Here is a 19350-nt window from a genome sequence, read left to right as displayed (position 1 = left end):
ATAAGATGTATTGAGAGGATACGTAAGGCCTGGTTTGGTAGTATGAACATGTATTTCCCGCTACTTGGGAGGCTGCTGAGGCAGGGGGATTGCTTGAGCTCAGGAGTTCAAGGTTGCAGTGTGCTGTTATCACACCTGTGAATAATCCTTGTACTCCTATCTGGACAACATAGTGAGAACCTGTCTCTTAAAAAAAAAAAAAAAAAAGACCAGGCACGGTTGCTCACGCCTGTAATCCCAGCATTTGTGGGGAGGCCAAGGCGGGTGAATCACCAGAGGTCAGGAGTTCGAACCCACTCTGGCCAACCTGGCGAAACACTGTCTCTACTAAAAATACAAAAATTAGCTGGGCGTGGTGGCGGGCGCCTGTAATCCCGTCTACTCAGGAGACTGAGGCAAGAGAATTGCTTGAACTCGGGAGACAGAGGTTGCAGTGAGCTGAGATCGCACCACTGCACTCCAGCCTGGGAGACAGAGCGAGTCTCTGTCTCAAAAGAAAAAAAAAAAGAGAGAGAGAGAGAGAGGTATAGGTAAGGCTACTTATGATTAATCATAAAGCAAATGGTCTACACTGTAAAGCAAAGCAAATGGTCTACACTGTAAAGCTATAGGAATGTAGTGAGTAAATGTTGGAACAAATCATAATACTACATCTGCAAGTGATATGTTGAATGTCTAGGAAACAATATCAAGACTTTGTTTTTTTAAACTGTTGGGAACACAAATAGAGGAAGGGAAAGGGTTTTTGGGAATGTAGACTATGTCATTCTTAAAATGATCAGCAACCTGTTTTGTTTAGATAAACAGTGAATTAAAGTGATGTGTTAAGAGTAGTTAAATAAATGGACTCATTCTGAAACAGAACTTCTTGTTTTGTAATATTTGTGAATATTGTCTTGCATAATGATTACACAAATAAAACACTTTGAAACTAGAAAAAATGCTGTGGATTTGAGAAAGGATAGTTAACAATCATAAACATAGTGTATTCATTTTTTTTTTTTTTGAGACGGAGTCTCGCTCTGTCCCCCAGGCTGGAGCGTAGTGGCCGGATCTCAGCTCACTGCAAGCTCCGCCTCCCGGGTTTACACCATTCTCCTGCCTCAGCCTCCCGAGTAGCTGGGACTACAGGCGCCCGCCACCTCGCCCGGCTAGTTTTTTGTATTTCTTTTTTTAAGTAGAGACGGGGTTTCACCGTATTAGCCAGGATGGTCTCGATCTCCTGACCTCGTGATCCGCCCGTCTCGGCCTCCCAAAGTGCTGGGATTACAGGCTTGAGCCACCGCGCCCGGCCGTATTCATTTTTTATGATTAAGAGCTACTGAGCTTTGTGCCTTCTCAAAGAGTAAAGCATTGATTTGAAAACTGTTCGAGAATTGGTTTAAAAATTTGTCTTGCAACTTTTAAAAATTAGATTTGTTGAAAGTTTCCTTTAAGTACATACAAACAAGGCATACTTTAAAAATATAGTTGAGTTGTGGTTACCTAACTTCCGCCCTTGCTGAATGAATCAAAAGCATTAAAAATTGAAAACTCTTCTGTAATGAAACTAGAGAATGGCTGTTGCTGTATATCAGACTTCCAGGAACATCTTCCAATAAAATGAAATTTGGATTGAAATCTAAGGAAACAAACTTTTTTTTTTTTTTTTTTTTTACATGTCAAGTAGATGCACATCTCTAAGAGTAAGGAAGATGTGTATTCCTCAGAGGGATTTTTCAACAGTCACTTTGAAACATAAAGATGTAGAATGAAGAAATGCGAGGAACCATCTTATTAAGGACTTTACTTCCATATTTATTGGGAAACAAATATGCCTCCTTCATCTTAATGTAGCACAGGGATGATGACACGGGGTAGGGAGAGAGAGAGAGACAGTTTGGAAAAATGTTTACACCCTATTATGACAGAGCTTCCATATATGCAAAGAATACTTATAAGTCAATAAGAAAAAGGTGAATAATACAATAGGCTAAGCATGTAAATAGATAATTCTGAGAAGAAATACAAGTGGTCAAGAAATAAAAGATTTTTCTCAGATTGGCATTTATTTTAAAAATTTGGTGATAGTGAGCTGGGCGCAGTAGCTCACGCCTGTAATCCCAGCACTGTGGGAGGCCAAGGCGGGCGGATCACCTGAGGTCAGAAGTTTGAGACCAGCCTGACCAACATAGAGAAACCCCATCTCTACTAAAATACAAAAAAAATTTTTGTATAGGGATGGTGGCGCATCCCTATAATTCCAGCTACTTGGGAGGCTGAGGAGAATCGCTTGAACCTGGGAGGCGGAGGTTGCACTGAGCCGAGATTGCACCATTGCACTCCAGCCTGGGCAACAAGAGTGAAACTCCATCTCAAAAAAAAAAATTTAGTGGTAGTGTGGGGGTAATCAGGCCTTCATGTGTACTCCTTTTTTTTTATTTTTTTTGAGATAGAATCTCACTCTTTTGCCCAGGCTGGGGTGCAGTGTCATGTTCTCGGCTCACTGCAACCTCTACCTCCTAGGTTCAAGCGATTCTCCTGCCTTGGCCTCCTGAGTAGCTGGGATTACAGGTGTGCATCACCACGCTCAGCTAATTTTTGTATTTTTAGTAGAGACGGGCCTTCGCCATGTTGGCCAGGCTGGTCTTGAACTCCTGGCTTCAGGTGATTCTGCCCACCTTGGCTTCCCAAAATGCTGGGATTACAGGTGTGAGCCACCGTGCCCGGCCCTTCCTGTGTACTCTTGATGAAAATATTAATTATGGCAACCTTTTGGAAAGGGTATTTTATCAACTGGCATCTAAATTTATTTTTTTCTTTCTGTCCCACAACTACTTACAGCAATTTATGCTACAGAAATGATCTCTATGTGTGTGTGTATACATGTATATAAATGAAAGAGTGAGTGCAGGAGGGACCACATACACAGATATTTATCATAGCATTTGGGTTTCTTTTTTATCAGTGGGGATTTTGTCAGTACATTTTGGTATATTCATATAATAGAATGTTGTGAAACTGAGTGAAGTTAAATTATAATATATATTGACATAAGATATCCAAGATTATTCTAAGAAGGGAGCAAGTTGCTTGAGCAGTTGCTTGAATACTTGATAAAGTATTCATAAAAATATCTACTAATATCTTTAAAAGTACAATAGGAATGTATAATAGCAATATATGTTCAACTGCATGGTGCCTGTGTAACATACTTGAAATATTTTTCTTTCAGATGCCTCTTTGACAAGGCCACTTCATCATCAAGCTTCTGCCTGCCCGCATTCTCATGGAAATCCCCCTCCTCAGACTCAGCCTCCACCTCAAGTGGATTATGTTATTCCTCATCCCGTACATGCTTTCCATTCTCAAATATCTTCTCATGCAACATCTCATCCTGTGGCACCCCCACCACCAACTCACTTAGCCAGTACAGCTGCACCAATCCCTCAGCATCTTCCTCCTACACACCAGCCAATATCGCACCATATTCCAGCCACCGCACCTCCAGCACAGCGACTGCATCCTCATGAAGTGATGCAGAGGATGGAAGTTCAAAGGAGGAGGATGATGCAGCATCCAACGTATGTTTTACATTTTTAAAAAGAAAGTCAAGCTTGCTTTTTCTTCTACTTCCATTGGTCTTTACAACTCTGAAATCTAACTAGGCATGGTGGCATGCACTTGTAGTCACAGCTGCTTGGGAGGCTGAGCCAGGAAGGTTGCTTGAGCCCAGGAGTTTGAGTCCATGTGGGCAACACAGTAAAATACTGTTTTTTGTTGTTGTTGTTTTCTTTTTTAAAAAAAACAAACAACAACAACCACCAAAAAAAAAACACCACGAAGTCTTTAGAAATAATGTAACTTGTAACTATAAGTTGGGTGAGGCTCATGCCTGTAATCCCCAGTTGCTCAGGAGGCTGAGGCAGGAGGATAATTTGAGCCCAGGAGGTCAAAGCTGAGCTATGACTGTGTCACTGCACTCTAGCTTAGGTGATAGAGCAAGACCTTGTCTCCTTTAACAACAATAGAAAACAAAAGATAGGTGGCTGCAGTGACTCACACCTGTAATTCCAACACTTTGGGAGGGCAAGGCAGGAGGATCACATGAGCCCAGGAGTTTGAGACCAGCTTGGGCATAAGGAGACCTCGTCTCTACAAAAAAAAGAAAGTAGCTGGGCGTAGTGGCATACTACTGTGGTCTCAGCTACTCGGTAAGCTGAGATGAGAGGATCGCCTGAGCCCAGGGGGTCAAGGCTGGAGTGCAGTGGTGTGACCATAGTTCACTGTGTCCTTGAACTCCTGTGCTTAAATGATCCTCCCATGATCATGCCACTGCACTGCAGCCTGGGTGACATAGCAAGACCCTGTCTCTCCCTCTCTCCCCAAAAAAGTAACTATACTAAATCCTTATACTAAATCAATAAGAAATTGATTCTTTGCTAACCAGAATCTTCCCCTGCCTTTTCCTAAATTTTATGTGTTGAAAAAGCAAGTTTATACCAGATTATTTAGTAAAATCTGACCAGTTTTACCATGTGACCCAGGGTAATTTCTTTATGCAAACCAATTTTTAAAAATATCCAGACTAGTCTGATGCGAACTAATATTTTGTCTGTTTCTGCAATATCGCATAGTAAAAATCAGTGTTAAAATTGATGATTCTGAGGAACAAGATCTAAAGATATCAAAGATTTGAATGTTACTAACCAGAGGGAAGAAAAGTATTAATAGAATTTTCAAAACCTGACAGTGAAAATACTGTACTTCAAATTTATGAAAAATACTGTACTTCAAATTTATGAAACTTTTTTTTTTCTTTTGAGTATTCAGGATCTGATTTTCATATTCAGAGCAGCAAACTCTATTGGTCTAATTCTGCTTACTGATTTTTGTAAACAAAATTTTATTGGAAAACAGCTGCAGTTTTTCAGTTACAAACAAACTGAAAAAGTGTCTGTTGTTTGTGGCTGTTTCCACACTACAAAGACTGAGTAGTTACAACAGAGAACGTATGGCCTGTAGAGCTGAAAAAATTTCCTGTTTTATCCTTCACATAACCTGTTTTCCAAACTCTTGATCTAATTAATGATCCAGCTCTTGTGTAACTTTTTGCTTTAGTTCTGTCATTTAAGATTATGTCCCAAATGTCTGGCTGTTGCTGCCTTTTATGTAGAAAATTGCCAGTTTAAGAGTCTTATCCTCCAGTAACTGGCAAAATGTTGTTTAGAATAAACATGCAAAATCTGCAAATGTGTTAAAAACTAATATAAAATAATTAGACTATAAAAATGAATCTTAGCTGGGCATGGTGTCACACATCTGTAATCCTAGCTATTCAGGTGGCTGAGGTGGGAGGCTCACTTAAGCCCAGGAGTTCAGGGTTACACTGAGCTATCCGGGAGCAAGATTCTGCCTCTTAAAATAACTAAATAAATAAATAAATAAACAAACAAACAAAAAGTGAATCCCTGAAACTAAGTTGGTTTTAGTGTCTTCTGTTAACTGACTTTAGGAAGAGAAATTATAGTAAACTGGGATGCAGAATAAAAAGTATGAATGGAGGTTGGGTGCAGTGGCTCTCGCCTGTAATCCCAGCACTTTGGGAGGCTGAGGTGAGCGGATCACAAGGTCAAGAGATGAGACCAGCCTGGCCAACATGGTGAAACCCCACCTCTACTAAAAATAGAAAAATTAGCTGGGTGTGGTGGCACGCGCCTATAGGCCCAGCTACTCAGGAGGCTGAGGCAGGAGAATCCCTTGAACCTGGGAGGCAGAGGTTGCAGTGAGCCCAGATCGCCACTGCACTCCAGCCTGGTGACAGAGCTAGACTTCCTCTAAAAAAAAAAAAAAAAAAAAAAAGTATGATTGGAGCTAAATATAAGTTTCCTAGGTGTGTTAACACTCATTATATGTGTTTTGAAAAAAAAAATGCATAAGGTTAACATTTTTTTCTCTTAAACTTTCATCCATTAAAATAGTTGAATGTCTTTGCAATATTAGAGTAAATGAAGCAAAATTAAGGTTTCAATTTGTCCTGCTTTAATGTTTATATAAAATAATTTATTTGTGCCTGCAATGTTTGCCTGGGGTATTTAATTTTTAAAAATTTTATTTCTATTCCTATTCTCCTATTTAAAATATCTCTTGTAAAGAAAGTGTACAAGATAATGTTAAAATTACCTTTTTCCTTGTATGATATTTGAATTGGAAGCACTGGAATAAATGAACAATTAGAATTTGTGGAGGAGGTGATGGTTTCTTGATTTCTTAATAATTAAATAATTTTATATATTTTTATAAGGTATTGTTATAAAATTTATTTTATGACTGTAGATGTTTATAGTATTAATACTAGGGGTTTTTTCTGCATTAAGAAAAGAAATAACCAATTATTCAATTATTTCCAGTGGTCTTTTTGTGTTCTGTGTTTCCAGGCGGGCACATGAACGCCCCCCACCCCATCCACATAGGATGCACCCAAACTATGGTCATGGGCATCATATTCATGTGCCTCAGACTATGTCCTCACATCCTCGACAGGCTCCAGAGAGGTCTGCCTGGTCAGTATCTTGTTTAATTTCAAAACAATGCTTCACAGCTTGTGGCAAAACTATTGGAAGAGATGCCTTGTGATTGATTGCTTTGCAGAAGGGTGATGTGGAGAAACCTAATCCCCAGTTTAACTGTGAGACACTGCCTCTGGGCAGATAGTGGTTTGGCAAGGAAAGAGTAGGAGCTGCAGCAGGGAACCATATCAAGCAGGAGTACAACATTTTTTTTTAGGTGTTATTTTATGTGTATTGACAAATAATAATTGTATATATTTTGGAGGTACAACATAATATTTCAATACATGTATACATTGTGGAGTGATCAAATCAGGCTAATGGCATATTTATCACCTCAAATATTGATCATTTCTTTATGGTGAGAAGATTTAAAATCTTCTCTTGTTGCAGTTTTGAAATGTACGGTACATTATTCTTCACTGTAGTCACCATGCTGTACAGTAGAATATCAGAACTTACACCTCCTAGCTGAAGCTTTGTACACATTGACCAGCATCTCCCCTTTCCTCATCGACGACCCCCCCACCACCTCCCCAGCCTCTGGTAAACAACATGCTACTCTCTCCTGTGAGTTTAGGTTTTTTAGAGTTCCCATGTAAGTAAGAGGAGTGGACCTTTTTTCCTGTTTTTCAGGGGTACCACCAAAGTTAACTCCCTAGACTGATCCTACTTTTCACATCTTCTTTATCTGACCCCCACCTTTGTACTCCGATTTGCTTCACCACCCTCACCTGTCATTGACAAGGGAAATTCAGCCTTCATTCCAATTTTTTGTGGTCTTTCCTTGATAAATGAGGGCAGATTTTCATTAAATTTTTTTTCTGAATCCATTGTGTGTGGGCATTCATTGAGATCTTGAACCACAATGAATTTGAGGCAGAACATAAAATGAGAATAAATAAATGAAGATTTAGCATTTAACAGTTTTACCCCTTCTAAAATTTTGTTTGCCCTTCTTCTATAAGGTGTAGAAGAGTTTGCTATTCTAATTGTCCTTAATGTCAACAACCAAGAGATGATATCTAACAAACAAAAACCCAGAAAACATCTGTAACATTCAGATACACCAAAAAAGTAAATTCTGTGTTGTATGCTCCTCAAGTAGAATCAGGCTTTTAACTTGGAAGGGACCTTTGTAGCCATATGTTTCCTTCCTTTGTAAGATGTGAAACCAAGTACAAATGCTTTGCTCCTCATTACCACAAAATTTAAGTTTTTTGAGTTTTCAGTTCTAAAATAAATTTGAAATTATTAGTTAAATATTTTGGGCTAACTTATCTTTCCTCAGCTTTGTAAGTTAAGAAACCTTAGATTACTTTTTTAAGTGTAAACATAACTTCCCATGTCTGTTGATAAAAAAAGAAACCCTAAGGAGGATTAAACTGTTCTCATCCTTTTGTCAGGGAACTGGGAATTGAAGCTGGAGTGACTGCAGCTACTTATACACCTGGTGCATTGCATCCTCATTTGGCCCATTATCACGCACCTCCTCGACTTCATCACTTACAATTAGGAGCTCTTCCTTTAATGGTAAAATGGAAAATTTTCAAAATTTTGACATGTTCTAAAAGTTCATTTTCTAAATATTTTATTGGAAATATTTTACTATATTAGTTAGAGGTGTTTTAATAGAATTTGAGAGTAATCTTGTTAGCTAAAAATTGTGCTATAAAAAGGTATTAGATGTATTAAAATCTGTGTGTATAATTTGCATCATAAAATGTACTCTTAATGTACAAAATGAGAGAAAAGTGTAGGATTTTTTTTGTATACCAAGGCACTCTTAATCCACTGTCAGGAGAATACTGTGCTTCAGTTATTTTGCCATAAGTGGTAATAGATCCATTCTGATGCAGTCATACGTTTCTTTTTTCTCTCTTCTTTTTTTTTTTTTTTTTTTTTTTTCATCAGAGTCTCAATCTGTCACCTAGGCTGGAGTACAGTAGTATGATCTCAGCTCACTGCAACCTCCACCTCCTGGGTTCAAGTGATTGTCCTGCCTCAGCCTCCCAAGTAGCTGGGATTACAGGCACATGCCAGTATGCCTGGCTAATTTTTGTATTTTTAATAGAGATGGGGTTTCACCATTTGGCCAGGCTGGTCTCAAACTCCTGACCTCAAGTCATCTGCCCACCACGGCCTCCCAAAGTGCTGGGATTACAGGCTTGAGCCAGGGCACCCAGCCTGATTTTCTAATCTGCAGAAAGATTATACTAATTCTTTACATCTGATTTAAGCAGGTTCAGATTTTGTAAAGTAAGTGCTAAAGAACAAGTTCAACAAAACATATATTGCGTTTGCTATTTGTATTACATACTTGTTATATAAGTGGTACAGAAAAGGGAATAGTCTTGTGTTGTTGTGGGTAGAGGCACTGCAGGGAAGCTTTCAGAGAAGCTTTCTGGTACATGTGACTTCTAAGCAGACTGGATTTTGGAATGGTGCTCTTGCAGAGGTTACAGCATGTAAAGTTGTAGCAAATAGCACAAGCACTGGGAACTCCAAGTAAGCTGGTGTTTCTCATTTTAGGAGTGAGGTCAGGCAGCAGTGAGAAATAAAACTGTTCTACCAAGAAATTGGAACTTAGAAACCATTGAAGGGGAAATGTCCTGATCAGATTTATGATTTTAGAGTCATTTAATCAGATTATAGTTAGATCACCTCCTCAGTTATGTGGAAAAATAGATTTAAATGTGGGAAACCAGGTAGGACATTATAGTAGAAGAGGTAAATATTGATGAATGCCTGAATGAAAGCAATCGTAGTTGGCGTAAAAATGATGAGACACATTTGAGAGATATTCAGGGTTTGGGTGAAGGGGCTAGGTGAATTAGGTCTTGGATGTACTAAATCTAAATCAAAGTTGAATGTCCAATAGGAAGTTAAGCTTATGGTCTGGATTTCCAAAGATATTTGGGTTAAAGATATGTTTTGATCTCTCAGTATATGGAGGTAATGAATCCATGGAAGAGGATTAGGTTTTCAGGAAAAATGTGCAGAGTGACAAGAGGGTGAAAAAACCTTAGAGAAGGACAATACTGTATTTAAATGATAATACTATGCCTCGCACAAAGGATTCTGAGAACTGGCTTGAAAAGTTGAGAAACAAAGTTAAAATAATATCAGAAAGTACAGTACCCTTGAAATATCCTAAAGTAAAGTACCTTGAACAATGTGGAGGTTGGGGTGCTGACCCTCCTCACAGTTGAAAATCAGAGTATAACTTTTGAGTTCCTCCTTAACTGCTAATAGTCTATTGTTGATCGGAAGCCTTACTGCTAAAATAAACAGTTGATCCACACATATTTTGTATGTTATACGTACTTGATAATCTACAATAGATAGTGATAGTTTACAATAAAGTAGAGAAAAAATGTTAAGAAAATTATAAGGAGGGGAAAATACATTTACTCTTCATTAAGTGAAAGTGGATCATTATAAAGGTCTCCATCCTCATTGTCTTCATGCATTTGGCATTAGAATGGTTATTGGTCTTTTGTGTCAGAATGGTTCAGTAATGGTGAGTGATGTAGATGGGGCACCACTTAGGTTACGGACGGTAAGGAAGTGAAAACATGGAGACAGTGAATATAGACTTCTTGCTTTATAAGCTTGGCTGTGAAGGGAAAGTGAAGGAAAGCCCTGTTTGGTTGGCAATAATTCCAGGATTAGTAGAGAATTTAGGTTTGGAGAAACTTAAGGTATTTTTAGGTTTAAGACAGAAAACCATTAAAGAGGAATTGTTTGACGATATTGAAGGGAGGCTTGGTGGGGAGTAGTTAAGTAAGCATGACCCAGGGTGAACAGGTGAAGGCAGGAGCAGGTGGTGAGGATTGAGGTTGAATAGGAGAAAAGCTTATCCATAAAGGCTGGAGGAACGAGACTAGGGAGGAGAGGCTTTTCAGGGTAAGTGAAGATTTAGATAATTTGGGATGCAGGATTTCCTTTCTGATTTCTTTGGAGATGTTTAGGAGGTTGGGTTATATGCTGAGTAGTAATAATCTTGGTTATAAGAGAAGTTGTAAATAATTTAAGTAATACACTATTGAAGGTTAAAAGTTATTGCTTACTTATTTTAAATTGTTTTCCACTTACGAAGTGTCTGTTAAAGCTATAAATTCTGCTTAAAGTATGTTGTGATTCATTGTAGGCTAATTAAAAAGTAGTGTTGGAGATTTATTTTTAAAGATGGAAGAATGGTGCTGTATCTCAGAATTGCCCTTTCCTGATACTCTCAATATGCATGGCAGTTATGATCTATACAGTTACTGCAAACACTGAGTTAGCAAATATGGGACCCTTGCAAGCCTCTGTTACAACTAATCAGTGTATAACCTTTTTTTATGCCTGTTTCTGCTTAAAGACAACTTTAAAAAATATTGTAGAATCGTTAACATTGAACTTATAGCCAACAACACTGTAACTCATACCTGAATGAAACGTATTCTCTCCATAAGGTGTATCACAGCCTTCTTTGCTTAGGAACACTAGACAGCACTTCAGCTTTATGCTTGGGTGCCATTTTAAGCAACACAGTTACCAACAAAATGTACAAAACTGAAAAACATGGCACTAAACAGACTGCAAACAAGACACTGGTTTATAGTAGGAGCTCAAATACAGCAGAGCCCTGTTCTACCTCAGCTGAGAACAGAGTTGCATGTTGGGCAACTCCAATTTTTTGCCTCCGGGCATATCCACAAATGACTCTGAAAGCGCAAGTATTGATCATGGGGTTACAAGTAAATTTTAGCCTGTGGGTCAGTTGACACATACATAATCCATAAATAATGAAGATTGACTATACCTAACAAAAAATTAGAAAACAGTGTTAAAACTTTCCCTAATACAATCAAGCAAAAAAGGCATAGGGTACTTTGGCTGTTAGGAAGCTTAACAGAAGTGAAGTAAAAAACTTATCTTGAAGTGAAATTTTGTTGGAAAATTGTGTACATTTTTTGTTGTTGTTTTAAAAAAGCTCTCTGAAATTGACAGGATCTTAAGACAATTTTACTCTTTTCAAGTTTGAGCTACTAAGAGCATCAGGCTTAAGTTTGGGCATTTTGGAGAGTTAGGTTATACTTTAAGGTTATAAACCTGTTACAGAATGCTTAGTTGGAGTTATGTATTCTTATTGAAGTTGAATTTTATGAGCAGTTGAATTGAAAACATTGAAGGTCTTGAATTATTCAATGTTAACAGTAAATCACAAGTCTATTCTTAATTGATTTAGCCTATCTCTTCTGTTGAAATAGGTTCCTGATATGGCAGGTTATCCTCATATCCGTTACATTTCATCAGGATTGGATGGAACATCATTCAGAGGTCCTTTCAGGGGCAATTTTGAGGTATGTAATAAAATAAGTGAATATGTTTGTTGTAGTATCTTTAATGCAGAGAGAGGATATATACACTATTATACACAATTGTGTAGGACTGCTACAGTGACTGGGAATCACAAGGCAGTAAAATACGTGATTTTCTGATGTTGCTTCTGGGAGTTACAGAAATATTTGTAAGTAATATTAATCTTAGGGTCAAAAGTTACCCAAGTATTTAAAGATGAGTCAATGAAAATAATATAGAGGAATATAAAAATGTATTAATATAAATGTCAGATAAATAACTATACCATTAAATGTGATAGGGAACCTAATGTTTTTGACTCAGCTAAATTTTTAGAGAAATTGGTAGAGAAAAAAAAACCTAAGTAATTCCCTTTGTAGCTAAATGTCTTGTTTGAATTTTCAGGAAGAACAAATCATTCAAATGTGATTTAAAGTTTGGTTGTGGGTTTTTTTGTTTGTTGTTTGTTTGGTTTTTTTTTTAGACGGAGTCTTGCTCTGTCACCCAGACTGAAGTGCAGTTGCGCAATCTCAGCTCACTCTAACCTCTGCCTTCTGGGTTCAGGCAATTCTCCTGCCTCAGCCTCCTGAGTAGCTGGGATTACAGGCGCCCGCCACCACAGCTGGCTAATTTGTGTATTTTTAGTAGAGACAGGGTTTCGCCATGTTGGCCAGGCTGCTCTTGAACTCCTGACCGCAAGTGATCCACCCACCTTGGCCTCCCAAAGTACTGGGATTACAGGTGCAAGCCACTGCACCTGGCCCCTGTTGTGTTTTTTTAATGTCAGTTTGGAAGTTGGAGTCAGTGTGACTTAGAACTATTGTTGATTTGGTTCCTTAATTTACTAGAATGATTTCATCTTCTCCATGCATACATACATACTGACTCATGTAGTACCATGTGGTAACATTGTTGTAATTTATAAAGATAACTTTTGCTGTACCATTTCAGTTGGCTGAGGAAAACATTATAAACAACCATTTGCCTTACTGTGTATGAGAAACATTAAGCCAGGCATGGTGGCTCACACCTGCAATCTCAGCACTTTGGGAGGCCGATGTGGGAGGATCACTTGAAGCCAGGAGTTTGAGACCAGCCTGGACAACATATAAACTTTTATATATATACTTAAATATAAGTATATAAATAACCAGTTGTCATATGTAAGTTTTTTTGAACACTGTATTAATATTGCAAGTTTCTAAGTATGGAAATTTATTTCTCTTACAATGTTGACAATACTGTTCAAGAAATAATCATCTTGGCTTTTACCACTCACTATTCTTCACTTTCAGGAACTGATTCATTTGGAAGAAAGATTAGGAAATGTCAATCGTGGAGCATCCCAGGGGACAATTGAAAGATGTACATATCCACATAAATATAAGAAGGTAAGAATTTATTCAATGAAGCTTCTAGAGTGTTACTGAAATGCATAAATGTGATATATGCCTTCTTTGAATTTGTGGATTCTAGCAATGACATTTTTATTGAAGTAATACATACATATTGTTTAAAAATTTTGGAAAGTATAAAAAATATATACTCTGCAGTTTCTTACTCTGCAGACCCTAGTCCTTCTTCCCAGAAGTGAAATCATAGTTAAGGATTTAGATATTCTTCCAGATACTTTATAGCATTTTCTAATAAGGTACATATGTATATATATTTTTTGTCTACTTAAAAAAAAAAAAGGAGATGGGAACCACATAGTTTGCAGATTGCCTTTCATGCCATCTGATCATCCTTATTATTTTTAATAGCTTATACAGAATTCCATCATTTGGCAGTACTGTAATTTTTTTAACTAGCAGTTTATTTTGATGGACATTTTATTGATGTGTATTTCTTCTACTCTACCCTCAGTTGCTTGTATAGCATTGTTACAGAGTAGACGTGTTAAATACGTGTCTTAAAGCAAACAGTGCTGAATACCAACAGTCCCCAACCTTTTTGGCACCAGGGACCAGTTTCCATGGAAGACAATTTTTCGTGGATAGGTGGCAGAGGGGATAGTTTCAGAATGAAACTATTCCACCTCAGATCATCAGGCATTAGATTCTCCTAAAGAGCACGCAACCTATATCCCTCACATGCGCAGTTTACAACAGGTTGTAAGAGCATCTAATGCTGCCGCTGATCTGACAGGATGCAGAGCTCCTGCAGTGATGCTTGCTCACCTGCCACTCACCTCCTGCTGTGCACCCGGGTACTGGTTTGCAGCCCAGGGGTTGGAGACTCTTTTATACTATGTAGAGAATAATCATAAAGTGTGAGAATTACTATTCTTTGTATTTTTCATCTATTTTCAAAGAGTATTGAGGTATTACCAGTACATTCAAGTCTTCAACTGTCCAAGCTAAGTACTGTAACTAATGTTAATTTAAATGGATGTTATTTGAAACATTCACTAGTAAAATAAAACTTATCTATGCTCATGGTAGGATAAAAAGAGTTTATTTTGTTTATCATTCTCATTGTGATTAAAAGTAATAGCTTTCAAGTGAATGAGTTTCTGTTAAATTTTGCTTTTGATCCCAATTATTAGAGGGTCTTAAAAATATACTTAATTGATGATAGTCACTTAATTCATCCATTTATTTATGACAGTCTTACCTGGGAAAAAAGTGCGGGCGAATATGTGGTTTTGTTTTGTTTTGTTTTGTTTTTCAAATAAACACAGACTTTACTCAGTTGTTCAATAATGTCATCTCTACTAATAAGGTAACAACTGATTGGTTCTCACAGAGGAAACTGCACTGCAAACAAGATGGGGAAGAAGGGACTGAGGAAGACACAGAGGAAAAATGTACTATCTGTTTGTCTATTTTAGAGGAAGGTGAAGATGTGAGGTAACTAGAAATTAATTATCTAAAATCCATTGTCAAAACTGTACATGGGATTTTATTTGAAAAGTAAATTACACCAGGCATGATGGCTCACACCTGTAATCCCAGCACTTTTTGAGGCCAAGGCCAGAGGCTCTGTTGAGACCAGGAGTTCGAGGCCAACCTGGGCAACATAACAAGACTCTGTTTCTACAAAAAAGAAAAATAGTACAATTATTTGCATGTGATGGTGTGCACCTGCAGTCCCAGCTACTCAGGAGGCTAAGGCAGGAGGATGACTCAAGCCTAGGAGTTTGAGGCTGCAGTTGAGCTTTGAGCACACCACACTGCACTCCAGCTTGGGCAATAGAGTGAGACCCTGTCTCTGAAAAAAAGGATAAAAGTAAACTGGAAACCAAATAAAGATTATTCTTGGCATATACTGTTACCAGTCTCTCCATAAGAGCCCTTAGTATACAATATTAAGTACATATAACAATTATTCCATGAAAACAATATTACTCACCTTTAATCAGTTATGTACTGGTAGAACTGGCTTCATCTAGTGAGTGAAACAATAAAAGATTAAAGTCTCTATGTTACCAATGTGGGAGTGGGAAATGTACTACCTATTTTAGGGCCACACAAGGTTTGGCCAGGGAAATTTTGTAGTCAAAATTGTCTTCTGTAAATCTTGCAGAAATGAGAATTTGAGAGGTTTTGGAGGTCCTAGAAAGTTATAATGTGTTCTTCAAAACTTGAAAGGATCCAGATTAGCCTTATGCGGTTTGTTTTACAGCATCTTTTTTTTTTTTTTTTCTTTTCTGGGAGATGGTCTCTTCCTGTTGCCCAGGCTGGAGTGCAGGGGAGCAATCTCAGCTCATTGCAACCTCCACCTCCTGAGCTGAAGCTATCCACCTGCCTCAGCCTCCCAAAGTGCTGGGATTACAGGCATAAGCCACGGCACTTGGCTATAGCGTCTTTTATAAACTGGTTTTATCCTAAAATTTCCTCTAAACTCGTAGGACTATTCCCTTCTTGCACTTTTGTTGTTTAGAAAATGTTAGTATGTTAACCCTAATATTAATTTTAGGCATTTTATTTGTATAATCACTTAAGTAATTGTTTTCCTCCTGTTCTTTTTTTTTTAATGTTAACATAATGCCATATGAAACAGGTTCTATATCATATATAACAGAACCATGTAGTAATACTATTGCCCTAATTTATAAGGATAATTTTGTCATACCTCTTCAGTTGGCTGAGAAAAAAATTATTGTCTACCATATGACAAGGTTATTTGCACACGATATTTCTAATGAAGGTTTATAAATTTGGAACTTAATGCTTTTACAGTATTGACAATACTGTTCAAGGAATAATTGAGAAACTGTTTAAAGCTACTATTTTAAGAAGATATTAGGAAGTCTGAAAAGTGTATAAAAACTCTTTAATGGTGGCTAGAAGTGGAAATGGACACAAGTCAGTAACTTTTATCCAACTGTTAACACTCAGAATTAATGTTACCCTGTCTTGCTTGGAGGCTTTATTTCTCAATTTCTGATTGGTAATTTGGCATGATGTAAACAAACTAAAATCATTACATCTCCTTTTAACCTAGCTGTTAAACAGTAGCACAGTATTAAGTGTATATAACAATTATTCCATGAAAACAATATTACTCACTTTTAATCAGTTATGTACTTAAGTTTCTGTATAAAGATTATACTAAGACATTTCTTAGTGAGGAAATTGTGGTTACTGTATATTTGCCACATGAATGCTAATGTTTTTGAGAGAGAATTAAATGAGGTAATAAATATATATTTGAGATAATATGTATTTTTAAAGGGCATTACAAATGCAGTGATGATTTGATATTTAAAAATATATTTGCAATATTATGTGACAGGTAACATACTACTAACTCCAGAGCATTGGCATCTCCTGTACCAAAACAAAACTGGAATAATTGCCAGTGTAATTTGTGTTCTTAAAATTTTTAAGATTTTATATAATATCCTGTAGCTTTGAAAGTTAATTATCTTGATCATTTATATATTATATTGCCCAGAGTGCTAATTTAATCTGTGTCTTTTATAGAAGAGAAAGATGCTTAGTAACTTCAAAACATTATTGAATTATTACATATATAATTTATTTACCATGTGCAATTATCATAAAATTAATTTTTGCTTTTTGTTTTCTTGCCAATAATAGACGTCTTCCATGTATGCACCTTTTCCACCAAGTGTGTGTTGACCAATGGTTGATCACCAATAAGAAGTGCCCCATATGCAGAGTGGACATTGAGGCCCAGCTCCCAAGTGAAAGTTGACACCATGTTTCAGAACTCTTGCCCTCCCTCTCATTCCCATCCTTCCTGGTACTGCAGTCAACCAAAGATGGCATGACTTACCTGCGCAGATTTGGAAGCATTGAACTTAGAGTGCTGGCTCTGCTATATGGTACAACTAATGCTAGACCTACAGTTTATGTATACAGTTGATTTTCATGTATTTATAAAAGCTTTTTTTTCTAGATTTGACATTTTTCTGTATCATTTTACTGTATTTTTGCATGGTTCCTTGTATTGCATTTCTTTGCACATATTATGGGCTTGTGACCCTAAACTTGCAGGCAAGATTAGCTGCTTTAGTAAGTAGAATTTTGTGGTCTTTTTGTTTTTTACATAGTACCAAGCCTAGATAATTATGAATTTTTTATCCATTACTAACCTTTAATTTAATCAATCATGTACTTTAGTTTAATGTATAAAGATCCTCTAGAAAATGATAATATTGTGTATTAAGACATTCCTTAATTAGGACAAAATGGCTGCTGTATATTTACTATATGGAGTTCTGAGTTAAATACCATCCTTAATACTGGGAACAGAATACAACCCATATTAAATCAGATGCAGGTGGTAGTCACATCACCAGAGTGATCAGTATAAATTTTCTTGGTGTATCCTTTTCCTTTCAACACAGTGCAGATAAGAGTTGAATATTGATATCATACATTTAGACTGCTGTTCTGATTGCATTTATCTTTTTCCTACATCATTTAGAATTTTATTTCCCTGATTCAGTTTTTGCTGCTGTGAAACAGCTCTGATGAACACTAAATATTAATTTCAATTAGCTAGATTGTACATACTTGCAGATTTAACAAAATTTTAGGGAAATTGAAAAAGACATGTAGAATTTGTTGTCTTCTGCTAAGCACGAAAAGTTAAGATATCTGCTTACAGTGATTTTGTAGACACATTAAGGCAAGATTTGGAATTTAAGTCATTGGCAGGTATCTGTGCATTCATAGAACTTCTAAAGGTCCCAGGATCACTTTTAAGGGATTTTTATTAGTTTAAAGATAAATAAAGTCAGCTGAATCTACATGTCTCTTGTTTTATTTCTCTCTAAACTTGAAAACAGTAAATCTGCAGATACTGTGAGGCACAAATTATACTGTCAACCTACTGTTGCTATGGTTATATACTCCCACTTCATACATTACCAAGAGTCGATCACTGATTTAAAATTTTTAATTTCTATAGTTAAGATTTACTGCATAATATAGAATATAAAGTTAAGTTAACATACTAACATTTCTCCTTTGGAGGAAGTTTTAATCTACTTCAGGATGCATATTATTATCAAGATACTTTCATATACAGGATAGCCTAATTTTATTTGTTTAAATATGCTTAATATGCCCCAGATTGCAAATGCATCCAGTCAGTAATCACTGTCTGTATGTGGAGGACATGTTCCCATGGATCATATGTGAAGATGTCAATAAGCTTGCATTAAGCCACCTGCTTTGTAAGTGGATTGATTAATAAATAACTTATATTTCTATTGTCTTTGTGTTTCATAATTAGTTTTTATAAAAACAGTTTACATTAAACACCTTGGAATTCAAAAATAGTGATCTCACTCAAATTGACATTTGCATAATTTGACATTTATGTTCGTTCAGTTATGACTACTTGCCCTTTTCTTCATATTAGTAAATGTTACACTGTCATAGTTGTCGTTAACATGCTTCAACATAGTATGTGTGTAGGTGGACGATGGATTTAAAGAGCATACCTTACGATTAAACCGAGGTTATAGAAGGTCAGGGGAGAGTGAAGGACTGAGTGACCTTTGGCTGCCATCTTACTGGGGAAAAGAGCAAGTAGCCTGTCTTCCTTTAAGTAAGTAGCCTGTAATGGATGTAGTACTTTGCCACTGGAATACCCCGGGTCTGTGCCAAGGGATTGAAGAAGTGTAAGATGGGAGAACTGTATGTCATGGAGTCCTCTTGATGTTCCCCCGAATACAAGTAAAGCACAGGTGGATTTCTCTATTTTTTGAATATTACATCAGATTTACATGCACGACTACCTGTTGACTTGTTTTATAATTGCTACTGATTTTTTTAATGTAGGCAAAGCTTCGTTACTTTGAAATTTATTTAATAAAAGTGTGACATAAACCTGAATTGTTAATATAGGAGCTTATTAAGCTACTGCCATTAGTTACCGGAAAATGTGATAAGTAATGAAGAAAGTAAGGAAGAAAATGACTTTGAACATTTTGACTTTTTGTGCTTTGTTTTGGTGTCTTCCATATCTT

The 19350-nt window shown here is 36.8% G+C and overlaps 1 protein-coding gene across 8 annotated transcripts in view; it reads left to right on the top strand.

Moving 5' to 3' along the window:
* Positions 1–18592, top strand: part of LOC101025632 (E3 ubiquitin-protein ligase Arkadia) — an 80710-nt gene extending 62118 nt beyond the window's left edge. For 3 of the 8 annotated variants that reach the window (XM_031661251.1, XM_021940613.2, XM_031661250.1), the window contains exons 8-14: positions 3215–3563; positions 6390–6542; positions 7955–8081; positions 11807–11899; positions 13193–13288; positions 14622–14749; positions 16946–18592. In XM_031661251.1, the coding sequence (XP_031517111.1) occupies positions 3215–3563; positions 6390–6542; positions 7955–8081; positions 11807–11899; positions 13193–13288; positions 14622–14749; positions 16946–17063 (1064 nt within the window). In that variant the 3' untranslated portion in view covers positions 17064–18592. The remainder of the gene's footprint in view (positions 1–3214; positions 3564–6389; positions 6543–7954; positions 8082–11806; positions 11900–13192; positions 13289–14621; positions 14750–16945) is intronic. The other 5 variants (XM_031661256.1, XM_031661255.1, XM_031661254.1 and 2 more) reach the window with 3 other exon arrangements.
* The last annotated feature ends 758 nt before the right edge of the window (positions 18593–19350 follow it).

This window comes from Papio anubis, unplaced genomic scaffold (assembly GCF_008728515.1).
Source record: "Papio anubis isolate 15944 unplaced genomic scaffold, Panubis1.0 scaffold117, whole genome shotgun sequence".
NCBI classification, from domain to species: Eukaryota; Metazoa; Chordata; class Mammalia; order Primates; family Cercopithecidae; genus Papio; species Papio anubis.
Note: the sequence above shows the minus strand (reverse complement) of the source record. Positions and strands in the feature narration are given on the sequence as shown.